Consider the following 20,628-nt stretch of genomic DNA (forward strand, 5'->3'; position numbering starts at 1 on the left):
TATCAACTAGCTTCGCTACCTTCTTCGTTGCTCTACCTGGTTGTAGCGCTATCCTATTGTGTGCAGAGGGAATTTGAAAGACAACTGTTTATCCCGCCCCTCGGATTGAGCCCTGTCAATGATGAGTTCACAGACCCAACATCTTGATGTGGGTCTGGCTTGTCAGGCTAGTCAATCGTCACATTTCAATCAATCAATTACCAAAATAGTTGCAGATTAGTTTTCTGTCAACCAATTAAGCCTAGAGGTCTGAAACTTTATATAGGTGTTGTTGACAAGATGTAAAAGGTATCTGTGGGGCATAAAGCATGTTTTAGGCTACAGCTACATTACTAAGTTTTCATTTCCACGATCACCATCCACACAAGAGTTTTAAGCTCCAGTAGCAGATGAGTTCTTGATGAGTTCTTCTCCATCCATATTAACACGTCTGACAACAAATATCACCTGACTTTTCACATACACTGGGAACGTGTGTCTTGGTGTAAACAGGAAGCAGATTGTCTGATGTTATGTATGTATAAGTTGGAAATACAAAAAAAAACAAAAACTTGAAGAATGAACAACAATGGCGAAAAGTAAGACCAGGAATTTATTTGCTTGGACTGACCACGAGGTGGAAATTTTACTAAAAGGTTTAGCTTACCTAACCGATAAGACTGACTGACTTGTGTTGTCATTTCCAAAGGTCTTGCATTTCTTCTGTTTATAAGCTTTTCCAGACGTGATTGTAGACAAAGAAAAAAATGAGAAATACATTTGACTAGTCTTTTCCATATGCACAGTAAGTGGACACACAACACACCCTTAACTGACACATGCCAAGTCTTACGCATGTGGATGAGTAGCACACGACTGAAATTTCTTACATACACAAACGCCGACACACACATGCTAGCAATTTTCCATCCACTGCTGAGTGAATTTTGTGCAAACTTGTGCAATTTTGTTCTCAAACTAATGTCCATGTTTCATAAAAGACATATGCAACACTATGTACTTTTCAAAAGCACGCTAATGGTGATACAACATGAACAGTTAACAAAGTACAGAAGCCTTTATGACAGCTTTTGCTCGTGTAACTACATTATTATTCATTCAAGAAGTAGATTTTCCAAAATTAAGTGTCATTAATTTATTTACATACAAAAACTTTGAAAACATTTTGGCAAGATTACATTTCCGCCTTTAATGGATAGGACAGCGAGACATGTAAGGGGAGAGAGAGAGGGAAGACAAGCAGGAAACCGTCACAGGTCGGACTCCAACCCTGGACCTTCTACGTCGAGGCATAAACCCCTACGTAAGTGCACCTGTTCTACCAACTGAGCTAACCCAGACACACAGTATAGCTTTTTGTCAATCAGTGGAAATAGTTAAACTCAGCTGCTTACATGGAAACAGTGTTCGTGTTTGCGTGCACATTTCTGCTCACCACTACACACAATCACACAATCTGTTTCTTAGTAAGATGATCTGGTTGTTTTCCATGGTATTTCAGCTGCACCGTTATTAGCTTTTGTTTGGGTAGTAAGTAAGTAAGTAAGTAAAGTTTATTTCTATAGCACATTTAAAAACAGCTCACGCTGACCAAAGTGCTGTACATAGCGCATTAGCCACAGGGTCATAAAATAAAATAAAATACACTTACAAATCAGTGATTTAGGCTAAAACGACATCAAAAGACAAACACTTAATTACAAACATAGCAGGATAAGACAATTAAGATGCCCGGAAGGCCAATGTAAAAAGGTGAGTTTTGAGCCTGGCTTTGAATATCACAATTGAAGGGGCACTTCTGATGTCAGGTGGCAGTCGGTTCCACAGCTGAGGGCCAGCAACAGAAAAGGCTCTGTCACCTTTTTGCTTAAGCCGGGACCGTGGGACTTGGCTGGAGGATCTGAGGGACCTGGGAGCTACATGGCGATGAATGACATCTGCTATGTAGCTGGGGGCCAGGGCGTGAAGAGATTTAAAAACCATCAACAGTATTTTAAATTGTATCCTAGACTGGACTGGAAGCCAGTGCAAGGAGGCTAGGACAGGTTTAATGTGTTCACGCTTTTTTGTATTCGTGAGCAGCCTAGCTGCTGCATTTTGAACCATCTGAAGCCGTGCCACCAGAGTCAGAGGGAGACCAAAGTAGAGAGAGTTACAATAGTCTAGGCAGGAGGTTATAAAGGCATGGATGACTTTTTCCACATCATTGTATGACAGAACAGACTTGAGTTTGGAAATTATTCTTAATTGGTAAAAACTAGTCTTTACAACAGATGATATTTGTTTCTCCAGGTTAAGATGGGAGTCGAAAGTAACACCCAAGTTATGTGCATGGGATTTAACATAGGGGGCAAGGGGACCAAGGTCAGCAGGGATGGCAGTTTTGGATTTTGAGGGGCCAAAGACAATAACTTCAGTTTTGTTGTCATTTAACTGAAGAAAATTGTTAGCCATCCAGATTTTAATTTCTTCCAAACAGTCTAAAAGAGGCTGCATGGAGTTGCTGGATTTAAGTGGGATGTACAGTTGGGAGTCATCTGCATAGAAATGGAATGAGATATTAAATTTTCTGATGATGTTACCTAGGGGGAGCATGTAAGGACGCTCCGAAAACTATATATCATGCTGCACTGCCATATTGTTTTTGGCTCACACTTGTGTTACCACTCTAGTACAATGTGGGTGAGTCAGTGTTGTTTGTGGTACCCAAAGCACTAAAAAAAACGACACTTAATTGCCAAAGAAACACGTCTTTCCAAAAACAATGTGCCGGTTACTCAAGATAATTCACAGACCCCGCTGCCAGTAGTTTCTAATGGGACTATTACTTTGCTAGGAAGCAGTCCCAATAAAAACAGTTCACATTTTTTTAATAGAAAGTAGTTCCAATGAAAACTGTTCACAGTCGGGTCTGTGGATTATCTTGACTAACTGATACATATTTTCTGGAAGGAGATATTGCTGTTGAGCTTTTCAATGTTGTGAGCACTACAAATGAAATATTTGAGCAGTGACACAAGTCTCCGTGATAAATCTCAAATCAGAGACGAAAATATCCAAAACGATCTGCATCAAGAGATGTCAAGAGGGTTAGGTGGGAAAATGTTTCTTTGTGACTTACGTGAGCTGGTTCTTTAAGCAGTATCAGTACACATATAGAAAGTGAATATTAGTATGCATACGTAATGCATAATGTCTGAATGATCTCCCAATGTACTAACAACTATTGAAAGTTAACCCAGCTAAAACAAATGCAGTCCAACAATAAATCCTACCTTTATGAAGGTTATAATGTTCAGTTTTTGTTTGTTGAACCATTTTAAAAAGGTGTTTATCAACTTTATGATCATTTTGGAGGATGTAGTTTGTGCTGCTTTTGAATGTGTTGCATTATACAGAGAGGTGTGCAGTCCTCTAAATAAGCTCTGTCCTAAATTAGTAAAATTATTTTACTGATGTTGGTAAATATTAGAATATATTTTTTATGACTTAAAGCCCTTTACATTGTCTACTGGCTTAAAGTTTGTCAGAATTAGGCAGAAATGTTACTACACTTCCTTCTTTTTCTGATCTCTCAGGCTTGCTAATTGGTCTTTTCTCATGTGCAAAACCACAGCTAATTCATTTACAAGGAACGGCACTCAGTTCTGTGAATCTTGAGTGTGCTGTCTTAACTTCTGCATATTTGGCTCATATACTGTATAAGTGTTTCTGAGAAGTATGCAAGGAGGGCAGCACAATGAACTGACACATTTATTCATCACTGAAGGTTGACAGCTTCTGACAGGTTTCCTAGAACACACTCCTCTCTATCACTATTGGTAACCCCACAACTAGTCGTGTGTGTGTGTGTGTGTGTGTGTGTGTGTGTGTGTGTGTGTGTGTGTGTGTGTGTGTGTGTGTGTGTGTGTGTGTGTGTGTGTGTGTGTGTGTGTGTGTGTGTGTGTGTGTGCGCGCGCGTGTGTGTGTGTGTGTGTGTGCGCATGTGTTTCCCACATCCTCCATGATGCCACAGATAACGCTAATTGTGAATGTGATCTGATCTCCTGGCTGCCTGTACTCCACCTATGCACATGTACCAGAAACCAGTGTGTACAAAGGTGGCTGTCAGAGTTTTTATCAGTTGAGGCATGTTTTTTAAAATATTTTTTTTGACCGTAAAAGAGCTGATCTATAAGAAAAACACTACATGAAAAATAAAAAATGCATAAAATAAACCTACAAAACATTTTATAGTAAGTTACAGTAATTTTAACTTACTGTAAATTATTTCATAGATGTTGCCATGTTCATGCATTTGCATTATGATGTTATGTGATCACAGCTGCTCTCCGTGGACGTATTTGAGCCAACGATATTTTGAATAATTTGAAGGGCAGAGATAATCGGCAAAATATCCCTCAGCGTGACAGCGTGACTTTTTGACTTTTTTTTTTAAAATGTTATGTTTTGGATCTACATCTTGAGTCCAATTGAAACTACTTTCCAAATCGAAAAATACCCAACACAAACCACAGATCTAACTGCTGCATTACTGGAAGAAATGTTTAGCCAGCCTATCATGGAAGAAACCAGGAGTGAGCTGGTATCACAGAATCTATTTCTGTACCACCAGCTATGGAGAAAGACCTCATGAGTTTTATCTGTTTAACACAAACAACAGGTGGTGGTGTCTGGCAGTGGTGTAGAGGGCAGAAAACTATGCCAGCTGCTACAGATCACCATAGTGTTTGCTGCAGCTACAGCTATTGTATAAACACATTAAACACAGTTTTCTGTACAAACATCAAACATCACATTCACCTCAGCCATATCATAAAAATCATCCTGTAAATTTCACACACCTTGACTATTGAAAAATAGCAGCGGACGAAAACAGATCACATCACATCTGTGTGGACAGATGAGGAAACTGTAACCTTCCCAAAATGAATAACAATATAAATGTTTCCATCCCGATTCCGCATCGTTTTGGTTCTTTTGAGGTTTGACTGGCGCTCTTTTAATTACATTATCTCACTGTGCCCTCTTCTTCTGCAATAGTTTAATGGCACCTGACAGGAGAATTAACGCCACCTACTTTTTTCTGTTTTAGATGAACCAGCACCTAATATTCACTAAACAGTAGTGGATGTAAACACTTTAATTTGCATTATTTTTTAATTAGCTAGGAGAGTGGGGTCGGGGTTATGTGGAGAGTGTGAGAGAGATGCACTGGCACGGCTTTACGGAAGAAATGGGTCATGTAACACAACATCAAACTATATTGATTTAAACGGAATTGTCTCATCGTTTAAAAATATATTGATATAGTTTAAAAAGTCAATATACCTCTCAGCTCTAAGTAGGTTCATTTTACTGTTGATTTGCTTCTTTTTTCTTTTGTGATCAACTTTTTATTAGCACCTTCAGCCGCTGGCTTTGTTATCCGGGTGCTCGAAGGCTCCACATCGCTTTATTAGTGATGTATGATTAGTTTGTGTCTGTTGTTGTGCACCCATGGATTTGCACACACCATCCTCCTCCTGTCCAGCTGTTTGTGTGTGTGTGTGTGTGTGTGTGTGTGTGTGTGGGATAATTGTGCATATACACACTTTCCAAAATCTCTTCTGAGACCAGTTTGGTAACCCTGCAGAGTTTAAGGTCAGTCCAACACGCATGCATGCACCCCAGACAGCGTAGGCTACATTGACCCTCAGAGGGATAGTGGAATGTGGAGTGTCATTTAGTTGCCACGGCAACGGCCTTGAGAAAGGGACCCTGGGAAGATCGTTTTGGACTCCAAACATCCTGTGTGTCGCCTGTGTGTGTGTGGGTGTGTGCGCTCAAACTGTAGATGTGTTTGTGACTGTGTGGGCGAGAGGTTGCATGGCTGTATTTCTGTTTGTGAGCTACTTCCATCAAGTGTGTGTGTGTGTGTGTGTGTGTGTGTGTGTGTGTGTGTGTGTGTGTGTGTTTGTGTGTGTGTGTGTGTGTGTGTTAACCTGTGTGAAGAAGTTACTTTGATTGGTTAAACAGTCAGTGTTAGTTGTGTCATGATGTGTCTTATTAGTTTTATTTAGGCATTCATTTGGCACTTTTTCAAAAATATATCCATATCTAATATAGAGCTGTGACTGAAGAATTACTATTAAAAATGGATTACTTGATTGCTCCTTTAGTCTGTATAACATGTCTTCACAGTCCATAAAAATCATCTTTTTGTGTCTCTTCGTGGTCGTTTTCCATCTCTGTGGTCTAGTTGTGTATCTCTTTTAGTCTTTTTTTTTTAGATTATTTTTTGGGCTTTTCCGCCTTTATGTGATAGGACAGCTAGGTGAGAAAGGTGAGAGGGGGAAGACATGTAGGAAATCGTCACCGCTCAGTATATGTGCGCCTGCTCTACCCACTGAACCAACCCGGCTTCTCTTTTTTTAGTCTTTTTGCTCTTCTTGTCATTTTTTGTCTCTTACATGTCTTATAAAATGTATACACACAACATTAAATATGCACAAAATAGTATAGTATGCATCCACCGATAAATAATGACACAGAAGGAAACAGGAATAACGAAGGACTGAGTTAGACAGAAATTGCATATAGGGTACATATCATTTGAAAAGCCAATATGTAGGCCATGTTGTCACTGTTGCATATCTACATCTCAAATTCACAATATCAGTTTGTTGTGTGTGTGTGTGTGTGTGTGTGTGTGTGTGTGTGGCTGAAACATAGTAGTGAAAGTTGACTCAATCTGAAAAGAACCAGGAGTGAAAACTGAAAAGTTGTTGCTGGTCATAATATTACTGGGACAGATCACCATCAGGTTAATATGTTGCACGTTGATATTTTAGTTGTCAAGAAAAGAGCAAACAGTAGAGTGTTGGTAATCTGGCTTTTTTATATTAGTAATATCTATAATAGGGCTACAACTAACACTTTACTCCTCATGAGTTGATCTACTTTTAATGAATGGGCAATTGTTTAGTCTATAAAATGTCAAAATATTGTGAAAAATGTACATTGTAACTTCCCAAATCCCAAGGTTTGACAAAAACAGTCAATAAATAAATTCACAAATATATAAAGCAATAGAAAATGCAGCAAATCATCTAATTTACACACAGTAACATGTAGTTACTGTGGTAGATAAAACCTGCATTTGCATTTACATGTAAACAGGCCAACCAAAAGAACAAGCTATAACACATGCTACAGTCTCACTCACAGCTTTAAACCATAAATAATGTACTGAGACATTTTGACATGATGTCCACTGAAGCTATGAGCATGCAGTCACTTTAGTTTGGTACCACTTTAATGCTTTTACAGTTGCAGGATGAGGAACAGTCGCACTTTAAGACTGTGAGATCTGCTGGCAAAACAAGACATAGACATACATAAATAGATTCTGTTTACGGACCCATTATGCTCACACTCTATGGCTTTGTCTGAATCTGCCTGTTTCATCTGTTTCTCTCAGTCTACTGTAGAGTGTGTGGTATGTTGAGGAGGTTGATGCCAGGTAACAGTTGGTAAGGACATGTTACATTAGCTTTTGTTTTTGGCATCCTCTGTAGTAAAGGATTAAGTCTGCAGTCTTGTTATTCCAAAAACGTGTCACTCACACACCTGCACACCAGGGGCACAAGAACGGGGGAACTTTTATAAAATTATTAAAAATGTGTTTCGACTCACACAGCTATAAGCTTTTTACACGTCCGTGCTTGTATAACCGGTGATCTTGCATCTTGAATTTAAAGCCCTGGTTCTTGACAATAATAAAATGTACATTGGATATTTAGTGTAATAAATGAATGCCAAATAAGCAAGTTTAGATATTCTAATATGAAATAATATCAATAAATAGCTGCTATTTGTAACTCCAAATAGCTTACAGCCATGGACAGATTATGCAACAATGGGCCCCTGGACATGGATATATAAAAAAAAACCCCACCCCTTTTACATAAGACACCAAGACTGTAAGCCGAAAAATGTCGTTTTGGATCTTTTTATGGTCGATTTGTTGATTTGTGTCTCTGCGTTTTGTTTTAGCTTTTTTTGGTTATTTTTCATCCCTTAGTATTAGTTGTTTTTGTGTCTCTTTGTCGTCATTAAGCATCTCATTTTGCGTCTCTTTGTGGTCGTTTTGCATCTCTGTGGTCGAGTTGTGTTTCTTTTTGCATCTTCTTGTGGTTGTTTTTTGTCTCTTTTTAGTTGTTTTGTATCTTTGTGGTTGTTTTTTTTCTTGTGCATTTAAAGACAAACACAGTTCATGAATGCTCACACATTTCCCCACATTGCTTGGCGCTGTTGTTATATGCAGATTAGAAAAAGGAAGAAAAACAGTAAAAAAGGTTTGGTCAGTGTGTGCGTGAGTTTACAGACTACACTTTGCAGTTGCAAGATAGGAAATGTGCTGTGAGCTTGAACTTGCTCCCCTGATGAAGTTGATTTATAGAAATCAGGCCTGTTATGTTGTTGCTCAACCAGTCAGACATCTGCTGCCTGTTTTTCTTTTCTTTTTTTCTTCTTTTTCCCCTCCACAGACACATATGGTTCCTCAAAGATGCTCTTAGTCAGAAACTCATTCACAATCTCCCAAAACATTCCTCTCAATGAGTTACTCGTAGCCCGTATACTTACCAACACACACAGTGTATACTGTGTTGGTCAAGGATTGAGTCACACACACACACACACACACACACACACACACACACACACACACACACACACACACACACACACACACACACACACACACACACACACACACACACACACACACACACACACACACAGAGTACCACATCTCATTAGCTGTTGCATATCCAGGGTAGTTATGATGTTGATGGTGAAGCTTTAACATCCTTTATCTTTGTTTCTTTGTTCTGGTTTGTTTGTTTTTTACATGAAATGGATGCATGTTCAGTAAGCAGCAATGACCAAATAGAAGTAAACTGGTTTGTGCTCAAAGTTAAGAGTTATCAAATATTTTAGATTTCATATCATTCAGATTTCAGTTGTATGTAGGGCTGCAATTACCAGTTATTTTCATTACGGATTAATCTGACGATTATTTTCTCAATTAATCACCAAAGAAAATCACAAAAAATGGCTGTTACAATTCTCCAAAGCCCAAGATGACATCTTTAAATGTCTTGATTTGTCTGACTAGTTTAATATTTTCAGTTAAATATGATATAAAACAGAAAACGCAGCAACACAAGCTCACGAACAGCTACTCAGTCGACCTTGAAGTGAGATTGTTTTGTTACCTACTAAGGCCAAGAATGAATTAAGCATGATATTAATTTAATGTATTGATTTTATTCATGTATTCCTCAAATAATCTGTTTTTTGTTGTTGTTTTTTTTTTACTTTTATTTATTAGTTTTAAATCACTTGGCAGGTTCTTTAGTGAGACTGAATATTATGAGTCTATTACCAATCAACAAGGATTTGTTTTGCATAGTATGTTGTACAATAACACCAGTTTCTTTACTCTGTATTACAGTCCATGCCCTGTATGTGTCTCTGGTCTTTCCTGCAAGTGTGCACACGTTTCCTCTGAGAATGTATTGATAGTATCTCTTTCAAAAATTCAGTGGTGGCAGCAATTTGGTAACAAGTACAACTTGTAGTCGGTTCCTCATTTACTGACTCAGATCTCTCTAAATGAGTCACATCCCTCTCATCTCTGCGTCACAGCGCTTTTTATTGATAGTATTAGACGCTGTGGTTAAAACAAAGAGCGCTTGGAGTTATGGGGTTCATTCACGTCACCGGCAAGCTGAGAAAATTGGACGAGTAGGGGGTTTAATCTATTCTTTTTGTGTGTGTGTGTGTGTGTGTGTGTGTGTGTGTGTGTGTGATTATCCTAAACATTCCTCAGGCTCACACACTGTCACATAGACTCAAAGTCATCCAATGCACAAAGCCCTGGAATCTGTCCTCCCTGCTCTTTCTTCTGCTCTTCCCTGCTCCCTCTTCTCCCACCCAACGCCATGTCTTTCCTTGTCTCGTGTGTTTCCTTTTGCTGCTTCTGCTCTCTCACGCTATTCACCCTCCACTTTTTTTCTTTTTTTTTTAGGGTTTCATTTTGATCCAAGTAAAACTTCACTGTGTGCTGGAGAAAGTTTAGTGCTCTTCACTTTAATTGCTGGTAGATTAAATATATTAATTTTTGGGGGACTCCATTCCAGGCTGGGTGATACTATTTATCATCTCTCCACATAATTATATCATGATAAAGTAAAGCTATTGTGGTTCATAGTCAAAATGAATCTGTCCCTGTGTAAGATCCTATATTCTTAACAACACTGTTTTTCTTTTAGTATGTTAATTGAACAAACACATTTTTAACTTAAGTCTTATTTTCAGTGCATAAGTAGAGCTGCAACAATTAGATGATTAACTGATTAGATGATCATCATATATAGCAAACACACCTCACACACACTAGTTTTATACTCTAAATAGTGACTTCTGACCCAACATGCCACAGGCCTGTACACATGGCTGATCCGTGTGTGTGTGTGTGTGTGTGTGTGTGTGTGTGTGTGTGTGTGTGTGTGTGGTGCTCGAAGGCTCCGCATCACTTTAAAAGTGATGTATGATTAGTTTGTGTCTGTCGTCGTTCACCCATGGATGTGCACACACACACACCATCCTCTCCTGTCCAGCTGGGTTTCACCTGCATGGAACAGGACCTTAAATAGAGGTCTCACATCTGTAGAAAGTATCTCCATATAAGACTGGGCGATATGACGATATATATGGTCAAGCGATTATAACAATGTCTATCGTATATATTGTTCTATATTGTTTCCATCGCAATGTCAAAAATGTCAGCGGCCAAACTGCATTACAGCAATATTTACGTCATTTTGACGACACCTGCTTTCTGATCCTTGCACGTTATGTTCCTTTTGCACTAAAGTTCTTAATAAAATAAAGTATTTAATTCACACAGGAGTGTACAAAAATACCAGGTGGTTATTTCATATAGACTATTATTTAATTACCAGAAAACATGCTGTATTGTGATATACAGTATTTATTTATTTATTTATTTTTTTAACCTTTATTTATCAGGTAAGTCGATTGAGAACAACTTCTCATTTGCAACGACGACCTGTCACATTAACACAGTTACACATTCATATCTGGAAGCTGCCCAGTACAACCACAGTCTGATCTGTTGGCCAAGCGCTGCTCTTTCACTTTCCCCACCTAGATTTTTCCTGTCGGTCTGGGGATTGAACCGTGCCAGCGCGATCTTTAACCACTAGGCCACCACTGTCAGTATATAGTTACCAAGATATGAAATTATCTATATCAGGATAGAAGATGTTGGCCTAGCTCTATATGTCCTTTTTATTAGTGCATAAAAGTCAAGGCCACTAATGCTTTTGCAGAAAAGGTCACAAGCCTGACTCAAAGTCCCAGCATCAGGAGTTCATGCTGTGTGACCTCAGGTCAAACAGCCACCAGGAAGCCCCTCATATCTTATTCTTCAATCACAGTTTGTCCCAATGGGGTCCACCTCGGAGCTCCGCCATGAGAGCTCCCATAATGCTCTTCTTCTTCATACAATTCGCTACATTTTCTTTCACTAAGGGAGGCTTCAGTTGCAGCAGCACTGAGGCTTCACACTTACACGAGCATACAGATATAGAGACTTCAAATACTGTACATATGAACATCCTGTGGTGTAGTGTTGTATCTGTAGCTTAACTGATCAACCTTAAAATAAGACATATTGCAGTGGCAACCTAGTCAGAAGTCAAGTCTATTCTACCCATCTCAGTACCAGTAAAGCTTTTTTTGTTGCAAGTACAAGCCACATTGCTGATATGCTAGATATTTGAATGAAAGTGAAAAAAGAGGTGCAGCAATATTGAGCTACAAATGTACAAACCTGGCTGCACTAATGTGCAATTGAGTAACAAAGACTGTGCGAGTTTGACTGCTGCAAAGCTTTGAGCCAGCTTGCGTTGTAAAGCAAATGCTTGTATGCCAGAAGCACCACAAATTATCTGCAGGTTTGGAAGGTTGACTCACCTAAATCACCAAATAGTTTGGCTTTTATTTCTTACACCCCACCAAGCTGTATTTTCCTCAGTGTGCTGTTGAGTCATTCAGAGAATTTGGCAATATCACATGGTTAGCCACCTTAGACATCAGAAGCTGATTAAAGACTCATTTCCTCATTACACAAACACGTTTTAAAAGACATTTAACTGTTGTAGTATAATCATAAGGTCAACACGCACTTAGTCACACTCCTTTCTTCTTTCAGTTTATATTTTATTCTTTTGTCTTTGTGCCTTTTTGTATTACATTTCATGATAGTAACATCTGATCTGTCATTATGTCTGTTGTTTTTCAGGCCTCCAGTCCCAAGCTGACGACTCCCTGCTCAGATATCCAAGAAGTCCGTCGTTGCAACCGGCTGGAGATGCCTGACAACTTAAACACATTTGTTTTAAAGGTATGTACAAGTTTTCAACTAAATGGATATATGATTCTGATCGAAAAGACTACAGTTGACGTTTGCAGACTCTGCCCACTGGGTTGCTTACATCCACATTTGTGTAGATCTTCAACCCTCAATCCAACATGAAGAGGAAACAGGACAATCATTGTGTCATATCATTTCATAACAAAACTCATCAAACAGCCTTCATTTAGACCTTGCTAGTTTAAACTCCACCCAAACCTCGTCTCTTGAGGATTAAACACTCGCCACCTGTAGGGTTAAAAGATGGCTGTCATAACATATGTTTACATGAGGGAAAACCTTCCACAGAAACTTCTCACATCAACAATCACTCCTCTACTGTCCATCCACATGCTCCATCGACCATTGTTTTACCAAAATATATTTAAATATACTGCTGTTTCTTTTGCTGTGCAAATCATTGCAATCCAGTGTAAAGTAACAAACTACAAAGTTTTTACAGCCTCCACTGTACCAACATTTCAGTGGTAGAATGAGCGGGTGTGGGAGCTTTACAGAATGGAAGAAATAACTCTCAACCTGAGGCTCCAGAGGGACAAACTTTTGAAGAGATGGACCCCTGTCTTTCTTAAAATGTTTTGAAGAGGAGAGTGATCACCCCACCCCCCCTCTTTAATTCATTTTTTTATTTTTATTTTTTATCTTTATTTATTTATTTTTTTAATGTTTTCACTTTAATTATTTTATTTTATTTATTTGCTTATTTATCTCTATTTTTGGTCCGATCGTCTGTGCTGACTGTCTACGATAAATAAAAAATAAGTTAAAAAAAATAAAACGTTTTTACAGCCACAGCAGTGAGTATTTGGTAGCAGTTTTACATAACAGTTGTGGAAAGTGTGCTGGCTTTTTCTATCAGTTTTAGTAGCCTTTTTTTAAAGTAATAATTTTGAAGATTTGTATTTAAATAAATGTCCGTTAAGTCACTATCTATCGCCGAATGAGGCAATACAATGCTGATTGAGCCTATGGTCCACTGATGAAAGCCCTTGCATTTGCAGTTTTACAAACTGGGTGTCTGTGGCGACATTCCCAGGAAAAATCACAAGCGGCACCCAAAAGAGGTTGGTCCGCCGAGAGAACGCAATAGACTCACTCGTCAACTCACTTGTGTGTGAAGCGGCATACTGTTTCTTCTGGTCTTTACTTGTGTTGCGAGTAAATGCTTTCTGTGGCCGAACAAACATAGAAAAAAGCGATGACTACAGACAAAACTTCAAAACAAGTGAGAGAATAATTCACTTATCGCCATACAGTAGGTGAGAAGAGAGAAGAGATCTTCGAAATTGTAACTTTAAGGTGGTGTATTACTTGAACCTGGTTTTTGATCATTAAAATAAGCTACAAAACTTACAATAAGGTGCGCCACCTTATTGGCAACATTAAGCCTTACATATGCCGTTTGTGTTTGTATAGCATTAGAAAAAATGCACTTTTAATGTGTCTAGGCCACTTCTTGCACTGCACAATGTAGTGCAGCTTGGCGTCTATATAAAGTGGATGGTATATTTAATAGCATCTTTGTCTCTGCAGGTTAATCGAGGTAGTCTGATATTTGAGACGGACAACGACCAGCAGGTCAGCTCGTGGACCACAGAGCTAAAAGAATGTATCAGCAACAGGTGAGAAACACAAAGACGGATACTGTTATACAACCTAAAACATCAATAATGCGATAGTACGTGTGTGTGTGTGTGTGTGTGTGTGTGTGTGTGTGTGTGTGTGTGTGTGTGTGTGTGTGTGTGTGTGTGTGTGTGTGTGTGTGTGTGTGTGTGTGTGTAAGTTAGTCCATGCCTTAATTTGCTTTAGGGCTCTACAGACCGGAGCAGGTTTGAGCCATGTTATATTTGGAATAGTCCTGGAAATAATCGTTCATCAAACTCATCAGTCAACTTAATATTTAGACTATGCCTTTGAGAGGTAACACATCTGGTGTGGAGAGTATTCTGTTACGGCTTGAACGTTAGGCAATAAAAGTGGTTTTGAAATTGAGCAGAACTTTTTATTTATTTATTTCTTTGGCATTTTCTCCTTTATTTGATAGAGGACAGTGTAGAAATGGGGAAGAGAGAGAGGGGTATGACATGCAACAATAGTCCCAAGGCTGTAATCGAACCTAGAACTATGGCGGTTATATGGCATGCACTGTAACCACACAGCTACCAAGGTGCTCCGTTTATGTACCTTTTAAAGTTAAACTTACTAAAGTTGGAGAGTTGTGTGTCATTCCCCGTCTCTCTCTCCCTTCATTTCCTGCACATCATCCTCACATTTTTGCATTCCACCTTTGAAAAAAGGCTAAATATATTCACAGAAAAACATTAGAGAGCTGTGAAACAGAAAAAAGTATAGTAATAGTATATAATATGTTAGTAAAATATGACTAGTATACACTAGGCATGGTGGTCCACTAAAAGGAGCTGCAGCACATGCTCTGCCAAGTTTAGTATTTGGGGCAATTCTCTATATTAAGTAATATTCATACTGATACTTAATACTGTAACACAGTATAGAGGAATACTGCAGTTTTTGTCTTTCATTTCAGTGTGACAAAACAGTATCTTTATCAGCAGACATTGGGATTAGACCCAAAAAAGCTTTTATAAGTTTGAACTTATGTTTTTGTGTGTGTGTGTGTGTGTGTGTGTGTGTGTGTGTGTGTGTGTGTGTGTGTGTGTGTGTAAGGAAGTGTGGGGGAGGTCTGAGACTCGGGAGAATCTCAGGACCTTTATCATTTCTGCAGATGTCTGTAATGCTCTTACACACACACACACACACACACACACACAGTCAGCAGTACAGTGAACACTCATCTAGTGTGGAAGTGAGGCCAGAGATCACTCTGAATTCAGTGTTTATTTAGATACCTCACAAAGTGTTATATTTTTCTTTTCTCCATTTTATTAAAACATTTCAAAACATGTGCAGGCATTTATCAAAGTGCATGTGCTAATATTTTTAGTAAGACAGTGTACCAATACTGAAATTAACTTTTTTTTCTTTTTCTAACCAAGATGCATACTGAATGGGATATTGTACCTTTAAAAATCAACCAGTCAGTGCCTTCTGGTGGACAAACTACGCAATGGAGACACTGTTTCTAAATAACCTCAAACATAGTTTGGCATTGCTATAGCGCAATTTCTTGTTACAGCCGACATGTACAACGATACTGATATACTGTATCTGCAATTTGCCTATATGGGCCCAAATATCTATATATCTATAAATAGCCTAGTGCACGCACACGTGTCGATTTCTTCTTTTTTGCTGATGTGATTATGAATGAGGCAAGGCATAAACCTCCATGTATATGTGCGCCTGGTCTACCCACTGAGCCAACCCGGCCATGTCACTCTTTTTTTGTACTAAATTCATGGGAAGGGCCGTAATTAACATAATGCATTCTTTGTCTCCATATCTGAATTGTTAACATCACAACTACATGCCGATTCTTAACCTAATCCTAATTCTGAGCTCACGTGCCTCAGGCTGCTTCAAACGGAGTGCTTGTCAGATCGTTTAAGTTTCACGCTCAGACTGACTTTAACCCTCTCATTCATTTGAATAGAACCAATCTGTCGATACTTTACAGAACAACAATCTGACAATCATGACTTTGTACAGGGTAGAGTTATAAAAGAAGGCAGGGTTTGAACTTCCCTCTCAAGCCTCTTGTTCATTCTTAGCACAACTACTTCCGTCACTTTTTGTGTGTACACCAGAGTGCAACACCATGAATGCCCTTTAAGAAAAGATAGGCCCTTCTCACTGAAGGTCTTGTAACATGTCACAGCAGGAATAGCACAGGTGTTTCAGGGTCCTGATATTGTGCATGCTGGCTCACTGTCACGGCTCACTGGGACACTTGAATAGAACAGATCCATCGTTTTTAGGAACACCTGTGCTTTTCCTACTCTAAATGAGGCCTATTGTCCGAAATTGTGTGTCATCATCCCAGTTTGTATGAGTCATCAAGTCGAGACTACAAAAACCTGCAAAAGAGAGATGAGGAAGGGGGTGTGATGCTATGATCCTTTTCTAGTGGGGGCCATTTGGAACAAGTATAAACACTTTTCCTTTTAGATGTGGTCAGATGTGGGAGGTGTAGCATTGCTGACTGGCTAAAATGTCCACAGTTTGCAAAATGTCCTCACTTTGCTAGAGGAACAAGAATACACACACACACACACACACACACACACACACACACACGCAAGAGTGAGGAGAAAGGAGACTTGTCTTCCTGTTATTGAGAACGCTGCGAAATCAAGTCAGCATTTTAGCAGGATCTGCTCGGGCTTCCCTCTTTAACCTTCCTTTAATCTGGTGTGTGTGTGTGTGTGTGTGTGTGTGTGTGTGTGAGTGTGTGAGTGTGTGAGAGTGTGAGAGTGTGAGCAGTGAAACAGAAGAACAGTTCAGATGTGAACTGGTGAACTGGACCCACTTCCTGTCTGTGCTCGGTGTCTTTGTGTTCCTTCAGCCTGCTGTTTCCTCCACGTTCACTAGACTCACCCTACCAACACACACACACACACACACCCACACCTCTCTTTCTTTTTTTTGTTAACGTCAATAAATCATCAACACATATATTTTTGAGACACTGGTGTAATTACAGTTACTAAATGAAGCCTCTGCACTGCATTTTACAGCAACTTGAATATCCTTTCACCACAAAACAGAAAGAAGACGCTGATCTTCCAGCACAAACAGAGCTGAAGCTTTCTTATAAGACAGATGGTGAAATCCAGATGGGAAAGAATGAATTCAAATGAAATAATCATGAAATTGACCCATTTTCCTTCCCAGGTGGTCCACAATGGGAATAACATACATGTGTTGTAGATACAGTGTGTGTAATCTGAAACTTTTCTTGTCCTTTAGGTCAGGCAGTGTGGATCTGGAGCCTCTCCCCTCCCCAGCTGACAGCTCTGCTCCAGTCAATCACAGAGGGAGCTCAGAGTTAGGAAGTCAAAGTGAGTGATATATAAGACATGATGACATAAGGAGAGGTTGAAGACACATCATCTAACAATCAGTTGTAGTTGTGTGTTCATTTTTTTGACAATTGACAATTGAATGCAAAATGAATGCGAGCATCAAAACTAACTAAATTACTTTTCTCAGATCTAATGATTGTAGTTGGTCCCCAGTGGACTTCTTTAGCAAGTGTTGGCTTTAAGTTTTTTGAGTGTTATTTATTTATTATCTGGTCTAGCTTTTCCAAAATTTTAGACACACATATTGTAATACAATTGGTCCAAAATGACGTGAAATTGCATATTTATTTTATTGAAGATTCTCTTGAGGGACGACCCCTAAACCCCCAACAAATATGTGCACCTACGTCTTCCACAAACCTAGGGAAAACACTGTTGTACTTTTCCGTATTTGTGTTCACAGATTCCCTGTGCAAGGAGATATTATTAGTGCGTTCAACTCCAAATAAAATGGTTTAGACAAGATAAAGACTAGATAAACTATTTGTTTACAACCTATCTGAACTCTCTTCTATAGTTCCCCATTGAACTTTGTTGTAGTCATGTTGCTGTGTTCCCAGATCTCAGCAATTAACTAAGCAAATATTATCAAAATAATCATAGCCAACAGAAAAAAATGTCCAAACCTTTGATAATATAAATAAGGACCATGTTTTAAGAGGTCGACATACTTTGGGGGAAAAAAAATGAATTTTGAAAATCGATCCGAACGCAATAATGTCCATTTTGTGGGCATCCCCGAGGGTAAGGAAGGAGGAGATCCGGTGAAGTTTTGGGTGAGTTGATTCAGGAGTTGCCGGAGATTGAGGGAGAGATTGAGATTGAGCGTGCACACAGAACCGCCGGCCAGCAGCCCCAGGCAGGAGACAGACCCCGGACCATTCTGGCAAGATTCTTAAGATCATCGGACCGGGATCTGGTGTTGCGGGCGGCGAGAGGCAAGGGCAAGCTATCCTGGCAGAAGAACAACATAATGCCATTTCTAGATACAGATAAAGTGCGACAGGTTCAAGGAGTGTAAGAAAAAGCTTCATGAGAGAGAGGTGAGATTCTGAATCCTGTATCCTGCCAAACATAAAATAGAAGCCAAGGCTGGAGTTAAGACATGACCCCGAAAGGCAATAGCGTTCATAGACCTGATCAAACCCACCTGGGTTTCGCTACCTGGGTCGCGAAGCCGAGTAGATCGATCAAGGAGGGTTACCCCATTCAAACACAGGTGGCGCCTTAGCTCCTCCATTTTACAGGAGCCAGAAAGTATAGAATTAGGTCCGAGCTAAAAGAGTACTTGGCTATCAATTGGTTTGGGTCTACCAACAATGTTATCACCCATTATCACCTTTGATAACAGTCTGTTAAACTGTATGGTGAGGCAAAAATACATTCGATAATCTCTCACTTAAATGTCGTTTGGCCCAAAGTGGCCCGGCTGTTTGAACTGGATCCATATCTAAATACTTCAATTGTTTGGCGAAATCCAAAGTTATGTATTGGTAGATCTCCCCTTTTTTGGAGGGATTGGTTGGAAAAGGGTATTGTCACACTGGGGGATCTGTATCTCGGTGGCATATTGAAATCCTTTGAGGAAGTGGTACAGCAATTTGGAATCCCTAGGTCTCAGTTTTGTTTTTAGATATCTGCAACTTCGCCATCTGTTAGTGGGGATTTTTGGATCCAGTTCTTCAGCCCCGAGGGCACCAGAATGTTTAGATAAGGTGTTGTTGAATATAGAAAAGGTCATGAGGCTTCAGGGTATTATTCTATGCTTTTGCAGAGTCTGGGGGATGGATCCTGGACAGCCCTCAAAAAGACACGGGAAAGGGATCTGAGTATTACACTGGATGATGAGGAGTGTGGCAGAATCTGTAGGAATATTAAAACTGCGTCACACGATGTTAGGGTGCGCCTCATTCAGTTCAAGATTATGCATTGCTTCTATTGGACTCCCTCCAGATTGTTTAGAATTGGTCTGAAATACACACCAAATTGTTGGAAATGTAAGACAGAAGACAGCCAATTACTTCATGTCCTGTGTTCGGATTGCAGGGACCCAGGTTCCATTCAGCCCAAGAGTATTGGTTCTGGGAGATGGGTCAATTCTAAGTGGGATGGATAAGCACATAAGAAGCTGGGTCCAGACTAGTTCAATGATAGCCAGACAGATTTTTTTTTTAAGGGATGGAAGAATGAAGGGGTGCTGTCCATCCAGGAGTGGGCTTATATGATGGCTAGGGTGGCGGCGTTTGAAAAAGGTCATATAAACAGTTTGCCAGATTGGATGTTTATACTAGAAAATGGGGAAAGCACCTGAGCTTTCTGGAGGGCTCCTAAGAAGCTTGGTGCTGGGGAGAGACGTGTATGATGGGCTTATGTTGATGTCATTTATACATATGTTTATTTGGTTTATGGTTTATTGTCTATTTTGTTATTTTGTTGAATGGTTTTGAATATTGTAGTTACTGTGTCATCTTTTCTTGGTTTTTGTCTTGGTGGGTGGTAATGACGGAAGGGGGGCGGGGGTTCATGTTGTGAGTTGTCTTGTTATTGTAAATAAAAAATTGTAAATCACAAAAAAAAAAAAACTGGAATTAAAAGCAATATTTTGCCAACAGCACTAATGGCAACTCAGTCTTCTTTTAGCTCTGTTTTAGTCTCTACCAATCTCCGCTAAATGCTCCACCAGTCGCTAACTTTGTCTATTTTCCATTTAGTGGAAAATCACTAGTACATCAAGTGTACAGTAGCTTTTTAGAGCTTATTTGCTGGAAACAGCTGCCTGCTGTGGCTAAAAACAGCACAGATGAGAATTTTGAGGCTGAAAACAGTAAAGTTGTGGTCAATAATACCAAAAAACATAGCTTAAGAAACCATTTTCTTTCTCTTTTCATCCCTCCAGGCCCCATCACATTTGCTCTGCCCGAGCAGGTTGTCCAGAAGGCTGATCACTTCCTGTTTTCCTACCCTTGGTTCCACGGGCCCATCTCCCGCGTCAAGGCCGCCCATCTGGTTCAGAGCTCTGGACCGGAGGGACATGGAGTGTTTCTGGTTCGACAGAGTGAGACACGAAGAGGAGACTACGTCCTCACGTTTAACTACCAGGGAAAAGCAAAGGTA

General features: G+C 39.6%; 1 protein-coding gene and 1 long non-coding RNA gene across 4 annotated transcripts in view; one reads left to right on the top strand and one right to left on the bottom strand.

Annotated features, from left to right (window-relative positions):
- The window catches only part of sh2b3 (SH2B adaptor protein 3), a 55,609-nt gene that overhangs the window by 32,624 nt on the left and 2,357 nt on the right, over window positions 1–20,628 (top strand). For all 3 annotated transcript variants that reach the window (XM_031305343.2, XM_031305342.2, XM_031305346.1), the window contains 4 exons: window positions 12,380–12,481; window positions 14,045–14,133; window positions 17,399–17,490; window positions 20,411–20,625. In XM_031305343.2, the coding sequence (XP_031161203.1) occupies window positions 12,380–12,481; window positions 14,045–14,133; window positions 17,399–17,490; window positions 20,411–20,625 (498 nt within the window). The remainder of the gene's footprint in view (window positions 1–12,379; window positions 12,482–14,044; window positions 14,134–17,398; window positions 17,491–20,410; window positions 20,626–20,628) is intronic.
- LOC118493078 lies at window positions 1,591–20,587 on the bottom strand. Its single transcript, XR_004895029.1, has 3 exons — window positions 20,577–20,587; window positions 19,822–19,826; window positions 1,591–1,866 (listed from the first exon to the last, which is right to left on the bottom strand). It is a non-coding gene; the product is annotated as an uncharacterized LOC118493078 (long non-coding RNA).

The sequence above is a fragment of the Sander lucioperca genome, chromosome 2 (genome assembly GCF_008315115.2).
Source record: "Sander lucioperca isolate FBNREF2018 chromosome 2, SLUC_FBN_1.2, whole genome shotgun sequence".
Taxonomy (NCBI): domain Eukaryota; kingdom Metazoa; phylum Chordata; class Actinopteri; order Perciformes; family Percidae; genus Sander; species Sander lucioperca.